Here is a 17,480-nt window from a genome sequence, read left to right as displayed (position 1 = left end):
GGGGAGCCTGTGCTCAGTGACCCCTTTCCTGGGCACAACATTCCTGTCCCCCTCTGGCACAAGGAGGGGTAGCAGAGGGGAGAGCAGCAGGTTTGGGATGTGGGGCCACCAAAGCCATCCAACCATCTGGCCCAAGCATTGCTGGGCAGCAGAGACAAAACCTGCTCCTGCTGCTCCTCCAATCTCCAGTCCTGCTAGGGACCTGGGGATGCTGGGCAGGAGTTCTCAGTGCAAATCAGACCTCCCACAATAGGCAGCTGGGGAGTGGGTAAGGTTTGGGGTGGATTTGCAGAGCAGGTTCCCAAAGGCATCTGCTCCTGGCAGCAAGCTCAGCCAGCACGAGGCCTCACTTAGAGAATATGATTTTTTTTCACATGAAAAAAATTCAGGTTGCTGCATAGCTGTTTCTGCACCAGGGCAGACGAGGAGCCCAGAGACAGAGACCAGGCACTGCTCACTGGGTGCCCTGGGTGTCCCCAGGGCCAGCAGTGGGTGCCCAACTCTCTGGCTGAAGCACAGCCACAGCCTCAGCCAAAGCTGCAAAACCCTTCAAAATGAAAAACCTCACAGCAAAACCACACATAAGAAACCAGCTACTGCTGCTCAAACCAAACCAAACATAAACATGCCTTTGAAACCTAGCGAGAAGGCAGATTTCCTTAATGCTGAAATCCACAATTTTCCAGAAATGCTGGGAACCAGCCCCCGACCATCTGTGTGCACGTTCTGGGCAGAGAGGTCCTGAGAGCCTCCAGCAGGCCCTACCTAGTCCCAGCTCAACACAGCAACGAGCCTTGGTGCTGCACTGAGTTGTTGTAGCCACTTCTCAACCCTGGGAGGTGCTAGGTATATGTGCAAGCAGGTCAGGAGGGATGGAGGGGGCTGCCAAGGCTTGGGCATTGAGACAGCAACATCAAACACAAAACCCAGGCTTCCACAGCTGCTGTAGTGAGCTTCACCCCATCATTTTTCTGATCTGAGGCAGAAGAAGAGTTAACCAGATCTGCTCTCCCTGCACTACCTCAGACCTCAGTCCTGCCTCTTTCCTTCCCAATTACCAGTACTGACTCACTGCTGCTGCTTCCTCCTGTTTGGAAGTCTGATGGATATTAAGCAAAGCATTTTGCTTCCTTTTGAGCAGGTGCTTATAGCAGGAGGATCTCAGCAGAAAGCACCTGGAAGGAATGGCTTTTGTGGGGTCTCACGTTTGCAAAGCAGAGCTGAGGGTTGCAGCAGAGCTGCCCACCTGAAAAATAACTTTTCTCTTGTTGATTGTGCTGGCTCAGATGGTAACTCTGCTTTCAAATCTTGGACTTGGAGAGCCATCTTGCAAGCTGAGGATGATCAAATATGCACCAGGCTAACCCCAGAGGGAGCACAGAAAAACCATGTTCACATCACCATCTGACCACATTTAAAAACAAAACAACACAACAAAAAAAACCCCACACCTAAAACCTGCCACAATGCATAAGAAAGCAACTAATGACATTCTGGATTATTAACACAGAGAACAAACAGGCCTGAACTCCATCTGGTACTCGCAGGGTTTAGCCACAGATTATCCCATCAGGAAAGGCTGAGAGCTGCAGGCCACATGGCAACCATGGAGAGCAGGAGGGAGGGCTGGGGACAGTGCAGACCTGCCCTTTCCTAACCTTCAGGGGCTCTGGGACCTGTTGGCAGCTCTGCTGGTAACCAAATCAGCATGCATTGAAGTTGTACCGTGGCAGCAGCTGGGTAGAATAAATTATGCACGGACCATTTTTGACAGCAAAAAGGCAGAGAACAGGTTTGGTGCCCACCCTCCCCTCTGCCAGCAAGATGGTGGGAAGCTTTGGCTTTGGTAGGTGCTAACAGAAAAAAAAAATCTCAGCCCTGCATTGATGGGGAAAGTCTCTTGGAGAGGATGCTCTACAAGGCAGGGCCATTGCTTGGAGAAACAGGGCTTCTTCCTTCCACAGACCCCAGCCCACTCCCCCAAAATTGCTACAGTGCAACAGCAGTGAAACAGGGGAGTCCTGCTCAGACTGACCCCCACCAGGCTGTACCAAGAAGGTGGCCATGCCATCCACCCCTCCTGGCCAGGGGCCAGAGCCTGACATTAGAGAGAAGAAAGAAAAGATTTCCTCCTGCTGACAGGGGAGTGTGGGGGGAGCAGTCCCAGAGCTTGTGTCAATCGTGGTCTCAGCTTCCATATGGGACAAAGCATGCCCATGATGTTCCATACCCACCTCATTTCATGCCCTCTCCTGACCAGCCACTTGGCCCAAACATCCCCTCAGTTCCCTGCATGGCCATGGCTCCCATGGGGCTGGGGAACAACTGCTCAGCCATCCTCCTCTTGTTGACTCAAAAGCCCTCCCCACAGGGCCAGCACCACTTTGCTAACTTTGGGCTGTGCCTGGCTGCTTTCAAGTCAGACCCCAGTCCACTGATCACAAGGACCTGGCTGCTCATCCAGCTTCTTTGCTACTGGAAAGGGCTAAACAAGAGGATGAGGGTTACAGCTGAGTCACTGCCTAAACCTGGGGCTGCATTTTCCATGCACCAAGGGGAGAAAGCAGCAGATTTGGTTTTGGCCTCAAAGTCACTGCAAATTTTCAGAGAGGGACAGATGAAGAACAATGGATTTCACAATATAATATTGGCTTTGAGATTCATTTTAAGACACTGAACAGCTTATTAAAATTTCTTGCAATTGATGTGTCTTTCTCTTGATGATTCACTTCAGGGACTATTATTTTTTTAACACAGTAGCACTCAAGTTAAAAAAGCATATGGCATTTAGTAGAGATTTTCTCTTCTTATGTTAATGTGTAAAGATAATTTGTTTAAACCTACAGGTTCTTGGGGGGTTTAGGTGCTTCCAGAAAGCTGAAATGATTAGCAACTGTTTGAAATGTGATGTGCAACCTGTGGAACTGGGCAGCTTTAAATCAGAGAGTCTGAATGTGCCTAACCTGAACACACCCCAGCCCTGACCTCATCAGCAAGAACTGGAGGATAAATAAGAAAAGGTCTGATGAGCAATTTGCCTATAGACACGTGATAAATGCATGTCTGGGATCTTAGCTTACATGGTCTGGGATGAGGGCTGCAAGTTCAGGTGCATACTGAGCCAAGGCAAACGCTCTGCACTGTTGAACATCCTGGGGGGATAATATCTGCCTTGCATGAGGCAGAAAGCTGGGCTGTCAGCTTTCCCAACTGCCAGCAAGAGCTGTCACTTCTTGTCCATCAGAGTCTCTGCTGGCAGGCTCCACAGGGAGAGAAAGAGCTCTGTGTAATACTCCAAGTGCTGCCCATGTGTAAGTCTTAGGAGCAATGCTGCACTCTACCAGTGCAACAGAACAGACCTTTCACAGAAGAAATGTGCCAGAAGAAGACTGCATACACATTTAAAACACAAATTATTCTTCTCTTTTCTGTTTTGCATGGGAAGAGTAACCTCCATTTCAGAGTAACCAGTAAAATCTTATCTAAAGCAATGCTGCACCAGAAGCAGCAATGCAACTGCCACTCTCAGTGTCAACAAGGACAGAGCAGTAGGAAAGGGGTCACTGAATTTTCCTGATGACATCCAAAGGGCTACTGTCTCCAGCCCCTCAAAGCTACCAGCTACAATCTGCAAGTTGCATTCCCAGGCAGTTTGTACTGGCACATAAAAATATTGGCACATTTTCCAGGTAGTGTCTAAAGTGAATGGGAAAAGAGCAGGCATCACATTTTTAACAGGACCACTGCAGTGCTTTTCCCCCTCATTTTCCCCCTCAGAATAAACTACTGAAGAGAAGATTAAAGAAAACCAGGAGCCAAGATAGATTCAGATAAAACATCTCATTGTGGCCTTTTTTTTTTTTTTTTCCAAGTTACAAGGTAATGGTATGGCTGCAGACACCAGTGGATCATGGCAGGATAATCTGTTCAGCCACACTATGTTACCTTCCCCCCCCTCCCCAACATGTTACTGCCCTTGGGATTGAGTCCCTCCATCACCACCCTTTTCTGCACTGCCTTTTATCACCCTGAAGGACTTTGTTCTGACTCACTTCCTAGGAAGATCTCAAATTGCTGCTGTATCTGCCCCTTGGAAATGTCAAGGGAAAGACAGATTGCTGTTATCTGAGCCCAACTGTCTCATTTGAAAGGTAGGTTAATGATGATACAGGTCCCAACTTTAATTACTGGCTACATCCATCTTGGAGTGGTTAATTATTGGAAGCTTTCCAAGAAATTTACCCTACTGAATATATACAAGTGTAGGTCCTGGCAAAACAAGCTGACTTTATGCTTCACTAGCAAGACCATCTCTGAAGTCTTGACACACACTTCTAACATTCTCCCTTCCTCTGCCTTTTCTTTATTATTCTTCTCATTAACACTATTTTTGTCATTGATTTATGTCTGTGCACATTCCACATCCAGCAAAGCCTGAGAAAAGGCAAATTATGCAGGACACTTTCCTGGAACAGGTGTCTTACATTAAGCCAAACTAAATAAATATGGGACATGTAATTAAATAAACGGCCCCAGAAGATAACAGTCAGTCAGCTTTTCACATAAACAGTACCTTTTCTTATTAAGGATTTGCTCTTTATTCTAGCAGGAATTGCTTCATTGAAGTGAGACCAACCAGCCAGCTCTCATTTCTACCCAGCAGAAGGGAGATCACTGATAACTTTCCAATCAGAGCTTAGCAGCATCTCCATGTTGTGTGGAGCTAGAGGAAATGGTCCCACCCCACCTGCCCAACCCAAGCCAAGCCAACCCAACCCAACCAGCCACCAAGGAAGGAGCCCAGACACTGATCATCCTCCCAACCCCCAAGATGAGCATGACTCTACCTGTGCCATCTTCTAGATGTCCAAAGTTACAGATCTGGCTGATGTTGTGCACCCAGATCTGCATCTCCTCCTCCGTTTTGGCTACCAGGTAGAAGGTGCGGTAGGTGGTTCTCACAATGAAGACGAAGTTGTTCTGAAATTCCTTCTTGATGAAGTTGGGTCCTGAGTGCTTCAGCACTTCACACTCGTTGAGGTCGATGATCCGAATGGGCTTTTTGGAGTGGTTGTTCCTGTAGTATTCCAACACGTCGGGGTTCCCGCTCATGCGGCCTCTGCGCAGCACGAACCAGCGCTTCCGCCATGCCTGCAAATGCCACAAGGAGGGACCTTTGAGAGGCAACCACACCACCCAGAAACCAGCACACAAGTCCAAGTCTTGAGGTTTTACAGGTGTTTTGCTCAGCTAGCCAAATTGGGACTGGGATTGGAAGGGCTTGCTATGGGCTTGTATTTGTGATAGGAACAAAAAAGGCAGAGAGTTGTCCCTTTGGGAGTCAGAGGAACAAGATTTCTCCTCTCACTCTGTCAGCACAGTTGAATCAAAATGATCTGATACTTCACTGCCTCATCTATAGAAGGGATTATGCCACCTTTTTATTTGTGAAATGAAAATGACTGTGCCTTGTGCTGCAGTACCTGAACAAAAAAACTTCAGCCCCCAGCAAAGCCAAGGGCTCCAGGTCACCAGCTTCCCTCAGCTTCCCTCCCTTGGCTTTCAGTGCTAATAAAAAGCTGTTAATGAACTGTTAAAAAGCTGCCAGTTACTTCTGAAAGCCCAGAACCAACCTTAAGTGAGTTGTAGTGCTAAAAAGTTAAACAGGAAACTTCCAAACCTTACAGAAGGATGTCTGTTTACACAGACACTGCTTCCAGTGACTGTCAACCCAGATCAAATTGGTAAGCACTGGTGTCTTGTAGACCCTTGTGACTGAAGGTATGGGTTCCATACAGATTTTAATGAATTCCAGGCAGGACTAAGATGAAGCAGCACTTTATGAAGACGTATCCAAATTTCTAGGAACAAAATAACACATTTTCCTTTTTTTTCCCAGCAGCTGTTTTTGTTCATCAACAGCACAAGCAGCTCTGTGTTGATTACAGCTGTCACCAACACACTTAATCTGAGAGCCAAAAGAAACCCACCCTGAACTCTTTTCCAAAGAGAAAAGCTGGAATAAAACATTAGGAGTCTCCCTCTCACCAGAAAGGTGCAGGGGCTCACACACTGCCCTGGTACTTGCAATAGCTGCACAGTCACTGGCTGGTTTAATTGCTTTTATAAGACTAAAATGTTCATTAAAGAAATATCCGAATAATGATCCCAAGCTCCCTACCTGAATATTATTCAGGTTCTATTTGCAAAATTATTTGTAACAACAATGTAAACCCAGGCAGTAGCTTGTGTTTGAGTCAAAAATCATGTTCATTTTTCAAGGAGTGGACCTGTCTGTCAGAATACAGCCAACCATTCAGCCTTAAGGCAAAATAACCATTCAGGATGCTTTTACTAAGATGTAAGAGTTCTTACTGGCACAGTTCAGGATCAATACAGACACTACAGATTTTGCTGACAGTGATTTCCCACAGGCACAGTGATAGTTAAAACCATCAACATAAAATAGCAGCAATCATTTGTCAAGAAAAAACATGTTTTTCTACTTAAAAGAGACTTCCTTGCAATACAGCAAGGCTTTCACACTCTATCAATATTAATCCAAAAAATTATCTAGAAGTAAATCTGTTCAGCCTGTCAGTACCTTAATCTATTGTGAATGCAAGAAAATCCTTCAAAACCAATATACAGGGACAAGGAAATGAAATATTTTAGAGGGAGCTCTTGCCAGGCTGAGCAAGCCCCTACCAGCCTGGGGAAGGGAGGGGTTTGCAGAGAGGGGGTCACATCAAGAATAAACAGGAAGCAGAGGTGACTTAGAAAGTGCACTGCACAAAGAAAATTAAGTCTTGCCCCTCTGACCTGTTGAGGTTTGAAAGTGATTTGGTCTCTGTTGAAGGTAGCTAGAGATAACAGATTACTGCAATACCTCAGACAACACAAATTTTATGGCAGCCAGGAAAAAAAAAACAGAAGAGCCTTCTCAAAAAGGAAATAGAAACAAAGGGAAAATGTTTAACAGAGAAAACACATTCCTGCCTAGCAAGCTTCAACAGTGCAACATGGGCCAGCAGGTATCCCACATTTATAGTCCCAGAAAGAGTCCACATCTCTGCCACCTGCAATCCAAATATCACACAGGCTTAGTGCACACCCCACAGATGCATCAGGACAGAAAGATCCCATCCCCTAACACACTCTCACCCCCAAGCACCAAAAGAGAAATGCTTCAGGAAGCCTAAGCTAAACAAGACCTACTCCTTTGCCTCCCAAAGAATGAAACTACCAAGGCAGGGAGAAGAAAGAGCCAGCAGAGCTTCCCCCAAGACCACTTCTCCCTCCTCTCTGTGACTGCCAGCCCTGTAGCTTAAATGCACCTGGCTCCTTCTGATGGAAATGGGATGGAAATCACCCACACAGGAGCAAGTTGGGGAGGGGAGGGGATGGAGGAGCAGCTGGGGACACCCTGCCCAGCTGGTACCCATGCAGCTCTGGGGAGGTGGGAGCTCAGCCCCAAAGCTGTGGCCAACTTGGGGCCACCTGCCTGGTGGCTGGTACAACACTCTTAGGCAGGATGGTCCAGAACCTGTCTGCATTTCTTGACCATGTTAAATTTTCATTAGTCTACAGGGGTCTGTAGTTGCAGCACAACTGGGGCAGCTGGTGAGAGGAAAGAGAAAGCTGCAGCTGTGTTTCATGGAAAAGCTCAAGGTCCCTTCATTTGGAGGTGGAGGCTGGCTTCAGCCTGATGTGAGGCTGTGGCTTTCCTGGCTTTGCTTCTGTACTAGCTGAGAAGCTGTCTGATAACCTGTTTGTTTCCCTGCAGATCCCCAGTTTGATCAGGCATATCATCTGGCTGGCACTGTGGAGCTGGAGCTGGAGAGGTGCCTGGTCAGTGGATCTTATGATGGCAAAGAGCAGGGCCAAGGCTGGGGGAGAAAACCCTGCTATGATAACTGGGCAGCCCCAAAAACAGGGCTGAGGGGAAGCAAGTGGCATCAGCTGCTGACAGAGCTGCATGGGTAGGGTTGAGGGACCACCTTTTGCATTTCTTCCATTGGACACATCCATTCCCATGACTGTCTCCCACTGGCTCATTTATTTCCATTCTGAAACCTTCACCAGTGTGTACTTTACTCACAAAACGTGCTCTAAAACATTTTGCTTATCCTTGGGGTTTTTGAGACCCTCTCAGCTTTCCTGCAGGTGGACAGGAGCAGCTTTGCCGCTGCTGACGCGCAGGGCTCGCCCTGCTCTGTGCCACAGGCAAAACAGGGGCTTTGGCAGACATTTCAGCGTGAGACTTTCGCCTCCAAGAGTCAAATATCCTCTCCTCATTTTCCTGGCATTTGCCTGCAATGAGCTCCATGTCTCCTTTCCCCTGGGATGGGGATAGAGCACACGGGAGCCCAGCTGTGGCAGACCAGACGGCGGCAGCAGCTTTTAGCTCGCAGGGATGCTGGCAGCTCGGGCACTGCACACTCTGCTAGGCCAGAGCAGGGCAGGGATCCTCAGCCCCAAGCCAGAGGTGCATGGGGGTGCCTGGCATCTCCCAGACAGGCAGCTGTGCCCCACGGCAGCCCCTCTGCAGTGCCCACCTCAGGGTTTTAAGTAGTTGTATGGTCTCCGTAGATTTCTCGTTACCATTCACCAGTTACAAGGCTGCCTCCTCCTTCCCCTGTTCTTCCCACCATCCCTGGGTTTCTCTCTTTGAGAAACCTTTGCCCACAGACCTGGACCCAGTTTGTGGCTTCCTTCCTTTCCCCACCACTCACCCAAACCAGAAGCTGTGCCTGTGTTGGTGCAAGGCAGGGCTGTGGTGAGGAGGGATTTATTTCCAAAATATCTGACAATATTTATTCTGGAGCTGCACACGCTGCCAAATTTACAAGGGAATCTGGATCAATCTAACAGTGAAAGACTGAGCTCCCATGGTTGAGATGAAGTAACCTATAGACTGAAATGGGAACCAGTTCCTGGGATTCAGCCTAGGCTCTTCACTGACACTATGGAAAGGATCTACACATCCAGAAGAAATATTACATTTATTTGGGGGCCTCTTGAAACGAGTCCCTTCTTGATCACGGAATGATAGGATGATGATATGTTTACATGTCCTCCAAAGCTTTGTTGGCATTAGAGAGAAGGCTTTATCAGAAAAGCACAACCACAATCAGACAAGAGCCAACATAAATCTCAAACAATTTTAATCTGTCCTTCGTAAGTGGAATAGTTTGGTGCCAAAAGGAAGAAAGAATTTGCAGCAGTGCTGGTCGGACGCCAGCACGTTGCTTTGTGCAACACAAGCTATCAGTGTTTTTGCCTTGCTCCTGATTCTTTCACTTTGGGAATTCCAGAGCCACTTCTGAAGGGAAGAGGAATAGCCCTGTTTCCATTTCTGTAGGATTTCTAAGAAAGCTCCTTCCACAATCTGAGGTCTCTTCTTTTGCTGCAGAAGTTGTGAGGGATCTCAAACAGGCTGCTATCACATGCAAATAAATGTTCACTCTGCTGCAGATAAAACTGGCCACAAGTAAACCTATTACGTGCTGAAAAAAGCAGCTAGCTGGTAAACAAGGCCAGACTGAGGACCTTCATCACTTGCCTGCTGTCTGAAGACCAGGTTTTCATTTGTATGTGCAAAATGTCCATTGTCTGAGATCTAAATCATTAATGAGAGGACATGCAAGATAAATGAGGTAAATTGGCCCGAAATACAATTTTTCCTTTGGTTTGTTTTTGTTTGTTTGTTTGGTTTTGTTTATTTGCTGGGGTTCTTTTTGGTTTTTGTTTTTTGTATTTTCCTGGTTTTAATACCAAAACAAAGAATACCTAAAAACCTTGACATTCTTTTCCAGTGAAATGAATGCTCACTACTCCCCCATGAGGATAAACTTCATTCTACAGAGTGCAGCAAAGGGGAAGCAGAAGGAGCAGGGGACATGTCCTGATTCCTCCCCTTCCTGGTGACCTTCCAGCCATGCTTCTGGCTCCTGTGATGCAGAGGGGGGGCCTGACACTGCAAGAAGGGTTTGAGACCCCAGTGATAGGGAAGGCTGTGAAAAGTCTGAACATCTGAGGTTGTTCTCATCCCTCAAACTCCCTTGGAAAAAGAAAGCAGCAAGTCCTTGTGCTGCTCCTGCTGTCTCAGGCCACAAGGCATCCTTGGGGCAAGAGACGAAGCAAAGGATTGTAGCACCACAGGAGAGCCAGCACTTGAGATGCAAGTTTTCAAAGTTTGTCTTTTTCTTAAAGAACAATTTTTAAATGTACTTTTTTGGAAAAAAAAAAATTAGGTAGAACTTTATAGCATTTCCTACAAATCACTTGAAAGAGGAAGTCAAAATTCCTATGTAGACAGGTTTGTGAGCAGCTGATGCCTAAGCCTATCATGAGCATACAAGTTAAGAGCATTTCCCCTGTCTGCCCAGAGCAGGAGGGTTTGGGACTGCAGAGCAGGGTCCCTGCAAGAGGGACTTGTGCATCAGGAAGGAGTCAGGCCCAGCCCTCAGCAAGCATCCCCACCTTCAAAAGAGGCAAGGACTTTTTTGGGAGCTCTTCATGCCACTCTGTCAAGAGAAGAGGGCCAGCCCTCTGCAGCTGAGAGCACCAGACCCTGGCGGAAGGGCTCGTGCCATCTACTCTGTAACCTGGCACTGCTCATCAATGTGCTCAATTAGCTCACTGGCAGAAATCTGGGCTGAAAAAGACCTTTTAAACCACCCAGCCTCTCCCCAGCTGGAATTATGGTTTTACTCTTTCAGTTGTGGCTGTTGGTCTGCAGCTCCCTTCATAAGCCCTTCATAATAAATCTCTCCCTGATAAGGCTGTCTGCTTGTCCCTTCCAGCGTGTCCCTGTGCTGCTCCCAGAGCTCATTGCCCATCACCCACTGGTTTAACACTTCTCACAGGTTTTGTCTCCCTTGCTGTCTGGTTTCCCTTATTGTCAACTAAGATCTCACCAACTTCTTCAGCAGCGAGAGGCTGAAACTCATGGCTTAAGGCTGGGAAAGAAAAATCAATAAATATTCAATTTCAGAGGGAAATACTCCTCCCTTAGGCCCTTTCTCTGCCTCCACAGACCTGTAATTCTGATTAACCTAGAGAACAGGAGGAGACATTTTCTGCAGTAATTTTCCTCCCTTTGCTCGGATGCTTGGAAGCTGAGGTGCATTCCCATGGGTGCTGGAAAGGCACCAAACTCCCCCTCTTTCCATGCCTGTTCCTGCCCAGAACAGCTCTTTTTTCTCAAGGGCTCAGCTACAGTGGGAAAAAGCTTGGAATTAACCAGTGTTCCCATGGAAAACAACTTTGAACACAGGCTAGCTAAATGGTCTGGCTCATCCAGTGCAAAGGACCATCATGAAAGGAGTTCAGGACTCCAGTCTAGCACTTTATTTCCATCTGCTATGCTGGGAATCATTTCTTGAGCCACCTGTCTTTCTGATGGTAGTAGTTTCAGTTTGACTCTAAATGAAACTTGTTTCAAGGAAATCAGTGTGGGTTTTCCTCAGAGGAGATGCAATAGGTGCATAGTGGAGGGGAAATACCTTCTTCCTTTCGAGGTGACAGAGATACACAAATTGGCTAAAAACACTAAACAAAAAATTTCCTGCACTCTAAGGCCAATGAAAGTAATAAAGCATCTAAGATGACGTCTTGTAGGAGCAGAGAGGTTTCCTTTGTTTCTTTTTCTCACAAAAAAAACCTGTGGTTTGTGAAGAAAAAAATGACACACATGAAAGAAAGGAGAAAAAAATCCCAGCATCATATGTGTTGCCTGCTAACCTACACACATTCCTATTGCCTGGTCTACATCCTTATCCATAAAATTTATGGTGCTTTCCATATACAAACAACTGCAACAGAATGAGTCATTGATGTTTGATAAACACAGATTCTTTGTAAAACATTTGGGCATGAAGGGTTAAAGTCATACTGACCCAAAAAACTTGGGAGTTCTGGGCACTTGTGGAAGATAGGAAAAGAAGTTCTGAGAGTAAAATTCATCATAACACCACTGCATTTTGGGGAAGGAGGCAGAGCCTTGGATGAAGAAGTGTCATCTCACTCAGCTCCCCTGCCCTTCAGTAAGGAAACAAGGATCATGCTTCATACAAATGTTTTGATCAGAGGTTTCCCCTGAGGACACTGGCAAGGTGACAGAGTATCTACCCCTTGCTTCTCATGCAAGTCAGAATTACTGATCAAGCCCCTGGCAGCTGAAGGGGAGCAGCCCTGCTGTCCTCTCCTGGCTTTCCCCTGGCTCTTGGCAGCTGGCTCTGGAGGAGTTCTTGGTCGTGTCCCTGCACTTTGCTGACAGGGCACCTCATCCTACAGGATCTTGCTCTGGGGAAGAATTCCCTGGCTTTGACCTGGGCTACAGCAAACCACAGCATGTCAGACAAGCCAGGATGTGCAGGTAGGACAGGACTGTCCCTGCCAACACTTCCCAGAGCTCCCTGCTTGAAAGCAGTGTCCTGCAGCTACAGAAATGCTCCCGGGGCTGAAAAACCCTGACCAGTGAAATCCATAGCAATAAAACATCAAAGGAGGGATGGCAGGAGGACAACCCTGTTTCAGTGGGTTCATTTAACTCTGCAATCCTGACACAGGCATGAAGAAACTCCCTTCCCCACTGTCAGCCCATGGCATGACTTCCCTGTTCTTTCCTCCTACTTTGGAGGCCCTTTTCAGCTCATTTGCCAAAAAATAAGGACCAGTCATTATGAAATTACACTTAACCACCACCATAGGGCAGCTGGCTGTGCCTGGGAGGGATGCACCTCCCAGGGAGAGGCTGAGTGGGGTTTGTCAGGAGCACCAAGAGAGCAGGGCCAGCCAGCAATCTCAACAGCACCAGCTGGGTGGCAGGAAGAAGACACAGTTGGTATTAACAAATAAAGAAAATAACTCCCCCAGCAGGCTTGGCTGTGTTTCATGGGGACTAACAAGATGGTACAGACAAGTCTCACACTCTTTCAGGAAGCAGCAGAAGGTTTGGTGACTTGACAGCATTATAAAGCAGTGCCCAGAGGGATCTGGAGAACCAATGAAAATTCAAGCTGAGACGAAATCCAGGTGTGGTGTGAGATCCACACAAGCTCAGGAAGCCTCCAGGTGGGGCTGAACCCAGGCAGCTACAATGCTCTTAGTACAGCCCCAGCCCTGGGCTGACTATCCACTGCCTGGGCCACCAGGGCTTCTAGTGGGCCACCAGCTCTCATCAGAAAGAACCTGGGGTGGGTGGAAGGAAGTTGATTTTGACCATCTGGCTTTGCTCCTGTGAGGGCAGGCAGATCCTGTCCTGGATCCCTACAGTCTGCATCCCAAGCAGCCATGACACCAGGTGGAGGGTATCAAACTGATGGAGAAGGCAATGGTGGACATTGGCTCACACTGTGAGCATCCTCCTACTCCACTTTCTATTTCATTTTGTCTTTTATTACTTCTAATGGGGATCTGAAGTAAATGCAAAGTAGGTTGCAGCTCAGAGTAGAGGTCCCAGAAACAGCACTGAAGTGATTAAAGCCATCCAAGATCTCCTCTCACCCAGAGCCCTCCTCTCCTCTGGCACATTTTTGCCTCCTGAGGGCAAGCACAGTAAAACATTAATTCCTTTGAGCTGCCCCCTCTCTGACATCTTCTGACTGCTGCTGGATTTCTGCAGGCATTTAAGCTCCCTGACAGTGAGGACTCACAGGCAGGACTCTTTACATGAGGATGTTTACAGCCTCACCAGCTAGCCAAGAGTTTTAGTTCCATATTCCCTCACGGCATGTTTATGTGTAGTATCTAAAATTACATTATTATTATTATCATCCTGAACAAGAGCTTGAATTTCTGGAGTGCTTTTTTTCACCTTTAAATCCTAAAGCACTTGACAACTGGTACATGCTCATTGCATGTTGCATATGCTGGGATTTGGTCACCTGTCAGGGGGATGCACCTGCCTCTGGAGCCACTCTGTGATGCTTGTCCCTACCCCCACAGCTCTGCACACACAGCTGGGAAGCTTTTGGCTTCAACCAATCCATGGTGCAACTTTTCTGCCTGAAGTCCTTATTTACATGTTTAAGGGGGCAGAGGACAATGGACAGAAACCCACAAGTCTGGCTTTGTATTACTCCTCAGGCCAGGGAGAAAACCAACTTCTGATTGCCCGGGGTGGAGGATTGGGCTTCTTACAAAACAAGTTGAAAACAGGGACAAAAACCAAAGCTAACACATTGACACAGGTCTCCCTGGATATCACAACATGACTCTGTTTTCTGTTAGAGGGAGAAGTGCCACTGAAACCTTTTGTTGTGTGACAAGGATCCCTCCGGTTACCTGACAGCTTCTTGTGTAAAATGACCTGGAAAGCCTTAAGATCTCTGTGACTTGTTCAAAATAAATGCTTTAATACCCACACTGTAAGAAGATCCAGTCTTGAATAGAGGTAAACTTCAATTTCTTAGGATGGATTTAATCCAGAAGTCTTGCATAATCTGCAAGTATTTTTAAGGAGTCTGCATGGATCCTTGAGTTCTTAATAAAAATTACTCCCAGGTGGTTTAAGGAACAACAGCACTGAAATACCAATGCTGGGTATAAACCTCTGCTGGATGACTGAAGTTAGCTAAGTCACAGCAGTTTCCAGACAGCTCTGGAAGCACGTATAGGAAATTGTATACACCAAAGGGACTGAAGTCTGGACAAAGTTTGAGCAAATTTGCTAAACTAATAGCTTTTATGGAAGGACTCCAAACCTGCTTTGCTAAGGAGAGAAAAAGAGTTGGGGTTAATTCCCTTCCTTGTAACTTGCAAGCAAGACATAAATACAGATGTGCAAAGCAGTTAAAGAGGAGAAAGAATTGCCTGGAGATTGCACCCTGCCTGGGGCTATCGGGAGTCCCTCTCCCTCTGTTTTACTTGGAACTGGCAGTTTTCTCAGTATCCTTTACACAAACAGAACTAATTTTGCTGTTTCACCTTGTTAACTGAACATGTGGTGTGAGGTCAGCAACAGTCAGGCAGCCTATCTATAACTGTCTGTGTTCACATGATGCCAGGGTTCCGAAGAGAAGGAACATAAACAGGAAATTGGGCAAAGTGACTCTTTTAGTAGGGGACCACAACACCGATTTTTTGTTTTGTTTCGGGCTTTTGTTGGTTTTTTTTTTCTCCTTTTTTTTTTTTTTTTTTTAACTAAACCCTTCACCAACACACAGCGGGACCTAAGAGAAAAAACAAAACAAAACAACAAAACCAAAGTAACCAGCTGGATGAGAATAAGAGCCGCAAATGTTTACGCTGTCACACTTCTGCCTGTTCCTAACAATGTGGTTCACTGCAGGGAAATAATCCCAATTCTGGGGTTTGGCTCAGCTGATCGTCCAGCTTGGTGAACATGGGATTAAAAAAGATGTGTCCTCCACATCCACTCTGGGTTGAATCTGGACTGTTCTTTTTCAGGCCCTCGCTGAATTCACAGCTACGTGCTGCAGAGGCTTTGACCTTTGCACTTCGTTTCACTCCTAAAATTGCCTGGAGAAAGGAAGTGTGCAGGAGGCAAGCAGAAAAACAGGGAGGAGGCATGCATGTGTGGGAGGACTTGTCTTGGAAAGCAGGTTGCATTTGCTGAAAATAAGAACCAACAGTTCTGGACGCGTGTCCAAAGAGAGAAAGAAAAATAGAAATAGGGCTGATACCATAACAGCAGCTACCTAGTATCCAGGTGAGCTCTGGATTTAGGGAAAAGGACATTTGTGGAGATTTGTGGACACTGATTTCAGTGCACACTCCTAAGCTATCCAGACTCTGAAGATCTCCACTGGGATCTATGGATTGGCTTGAAATCAGTCCCACGGGAACCACCCAGCCTTTGCAGTGACATTTAAACTCCACTGATGCAAATGGCAAAGCTCCCATTTGCTCTGAGGGCAGCCAGGTCCTCTGCTTGACAGGGAGTTCTGAGAAATGCAGAGATTCCCAAAAATGGAAACATGATACGAAGAAAATCTCTGGAAAAAAAACGAACAAGAAAAAAAAAAAAAAAACCAAACAAAAAAAAGCAGCAGCAAATCTGCTTTTGGACTGATGAGGAGCCATTCTGTCAACCACATCAGAAGATGAACTATCCCTTCACAGGTCTGGCCTGGTTTTTTGTGGGTTATACACAGGCTGTCCTCAACACTGAGCCAGAGAGCAAACATCTACTGGTGGCTTCAGAGATGGTAAAGGACCCTGTTTTGAGGGAAGGGAGGTTCCCCCATTGCTGTTAACCTGGCCATACCAGCAGGCAACACAAACATCCACTGCCCCTTCCAGCAGCGTGGGGCAGAGCTAAGGGGGGGCTGCAGCTCCCACCCATGCTGCTGGCTTCAGTGGGCACACAGCTCACAGGGATGGGGGACATGGGCTCGTTGCTGTGGGAGCAGAGAGTGTCTGGCACGTTGGGAGGGCTGTCAGAATACAGGCAGCAAAGAAATGAATTATGAGGCAATAAGCTGGAATTTGGAAAAGTCTGTATTTGTCACAGAAAGGCAATTCCAGAGATGGGGTCTCTCCAGTTTCAAAGCAGTGCTGTGTGATTCAGATGCTCAGCCAAAGCCAGGCACTGCTGGCCAGATTCCCTCACTGAGCAGTTACAGAAAACAAACCACATTATTATATTATTTGTCAGACCTATTTAGTAAATATCATAATTGCATTAATGAGGACACTAAGAATGACACAGACCAAAACACGTGGTGAATGTGTTGGGTGAAGGCTGTGCCTATATCACATGTATGTAAGTCTGAATGTAATACATATTACATGTGTATTACACGTGGGGGCTGCCCAAGTGAGCTCTAGAGCTAAACCTCAACAGCCCTGAAGGAGCCTGGAGGTGCTCAATCATCCATTTTACACCCATTTGCTCATTTCCAAGCACAATATTGGAAAACTCGCTACGCTAAGGAATTAAAAAATTATTTTGGTTGCAGTTATGCTGTTTTCAGCTGTCTTCTCATCAACTAAAATGTGTTGGTTTAATACCCTTAAGTATTCTGCTAGGGAATATTATTCTTCCAGAACTGGGTTTTCTTCTTTAAAAGCTGTCTTGAGTGTATCTCTGCTTTACACTTCACAGGAGGCTGAGCTGGTTTTTAAACATTTTTAAAATTATTTTTTCATTCGCTTTAGTTTGTGGAAAAGTGGCCATCACTCATGTGGCTCATAATACACAGCATTCACTGCCTGTCATTTTTTATTTTATAATACATAAATGTTAGAAAAATATAAACAATGCTCCCTGTGCCAGGTTTTCTTTTGTTTGCTTAAGAATTATCTCTGACTTGTCAGAATATTTTTTTTGTTGTTGCAATTGCACCCTGCATTTCATCTGAGCAAACAGGGTTTTCAGGGCTAAGGGTTTGAAGAAATAACACCCCACAAGCTCCATTTTCCTTCTCATTTTAGGTGCATTTCGTGAAGTCAGCTGGTTCAAGTCAGCTCAAGTATCCAAACATTCATCATGTAAACTTCCCATGCTT

At 46.4% G+C, this 17,480-nt stretch overlaps 1 protein-coding gene across 3 annotated transcripts in view; it reads right to left on the bottom strand.

The window, feature by feature from the left end:
- GAB3 (GRB2 associated binding protein 3) overlaps positions 1–17,480 on the bottom strand; it is a 65,205-nt gene that overhangs the window by 15,986 nt on the left and 31,739 nt on the right. For all 3 annotated transcript variants that reach the window (XM_071757569.1, XM_071757568.1, XM_071757570.1), the window contains exon 2: positions 4,848–5,151. In XM_071757569.1, coding sequence (XP_071613670.1) covers positions 4,848–5,151 — 304 coding nt within the window. The remainder of the gene's footprint in view (positions 1–4,847; positions 5,152–17,480) is intronic.

Source organism: Heliangelus exortis, chromosome 14 (assembly GCF_036169615.1).
Source record: "Heliangelus exortis chromosome 14, bHelExo1.hap1, whole genome shotgun sequence".
Taxonomy (NCBI): domain Eukaryota; kingdom Metazoa; phylum Chordata; class Aves; order Apodiformes; family Trochilidae; genus Heliangelus; species Heliangelus exortis.
The sequence above is the reverse complement of the archived record's forward strand: the minus strand, read 5'-3'. Positions and strand labels throughout refer to the sequence as shown.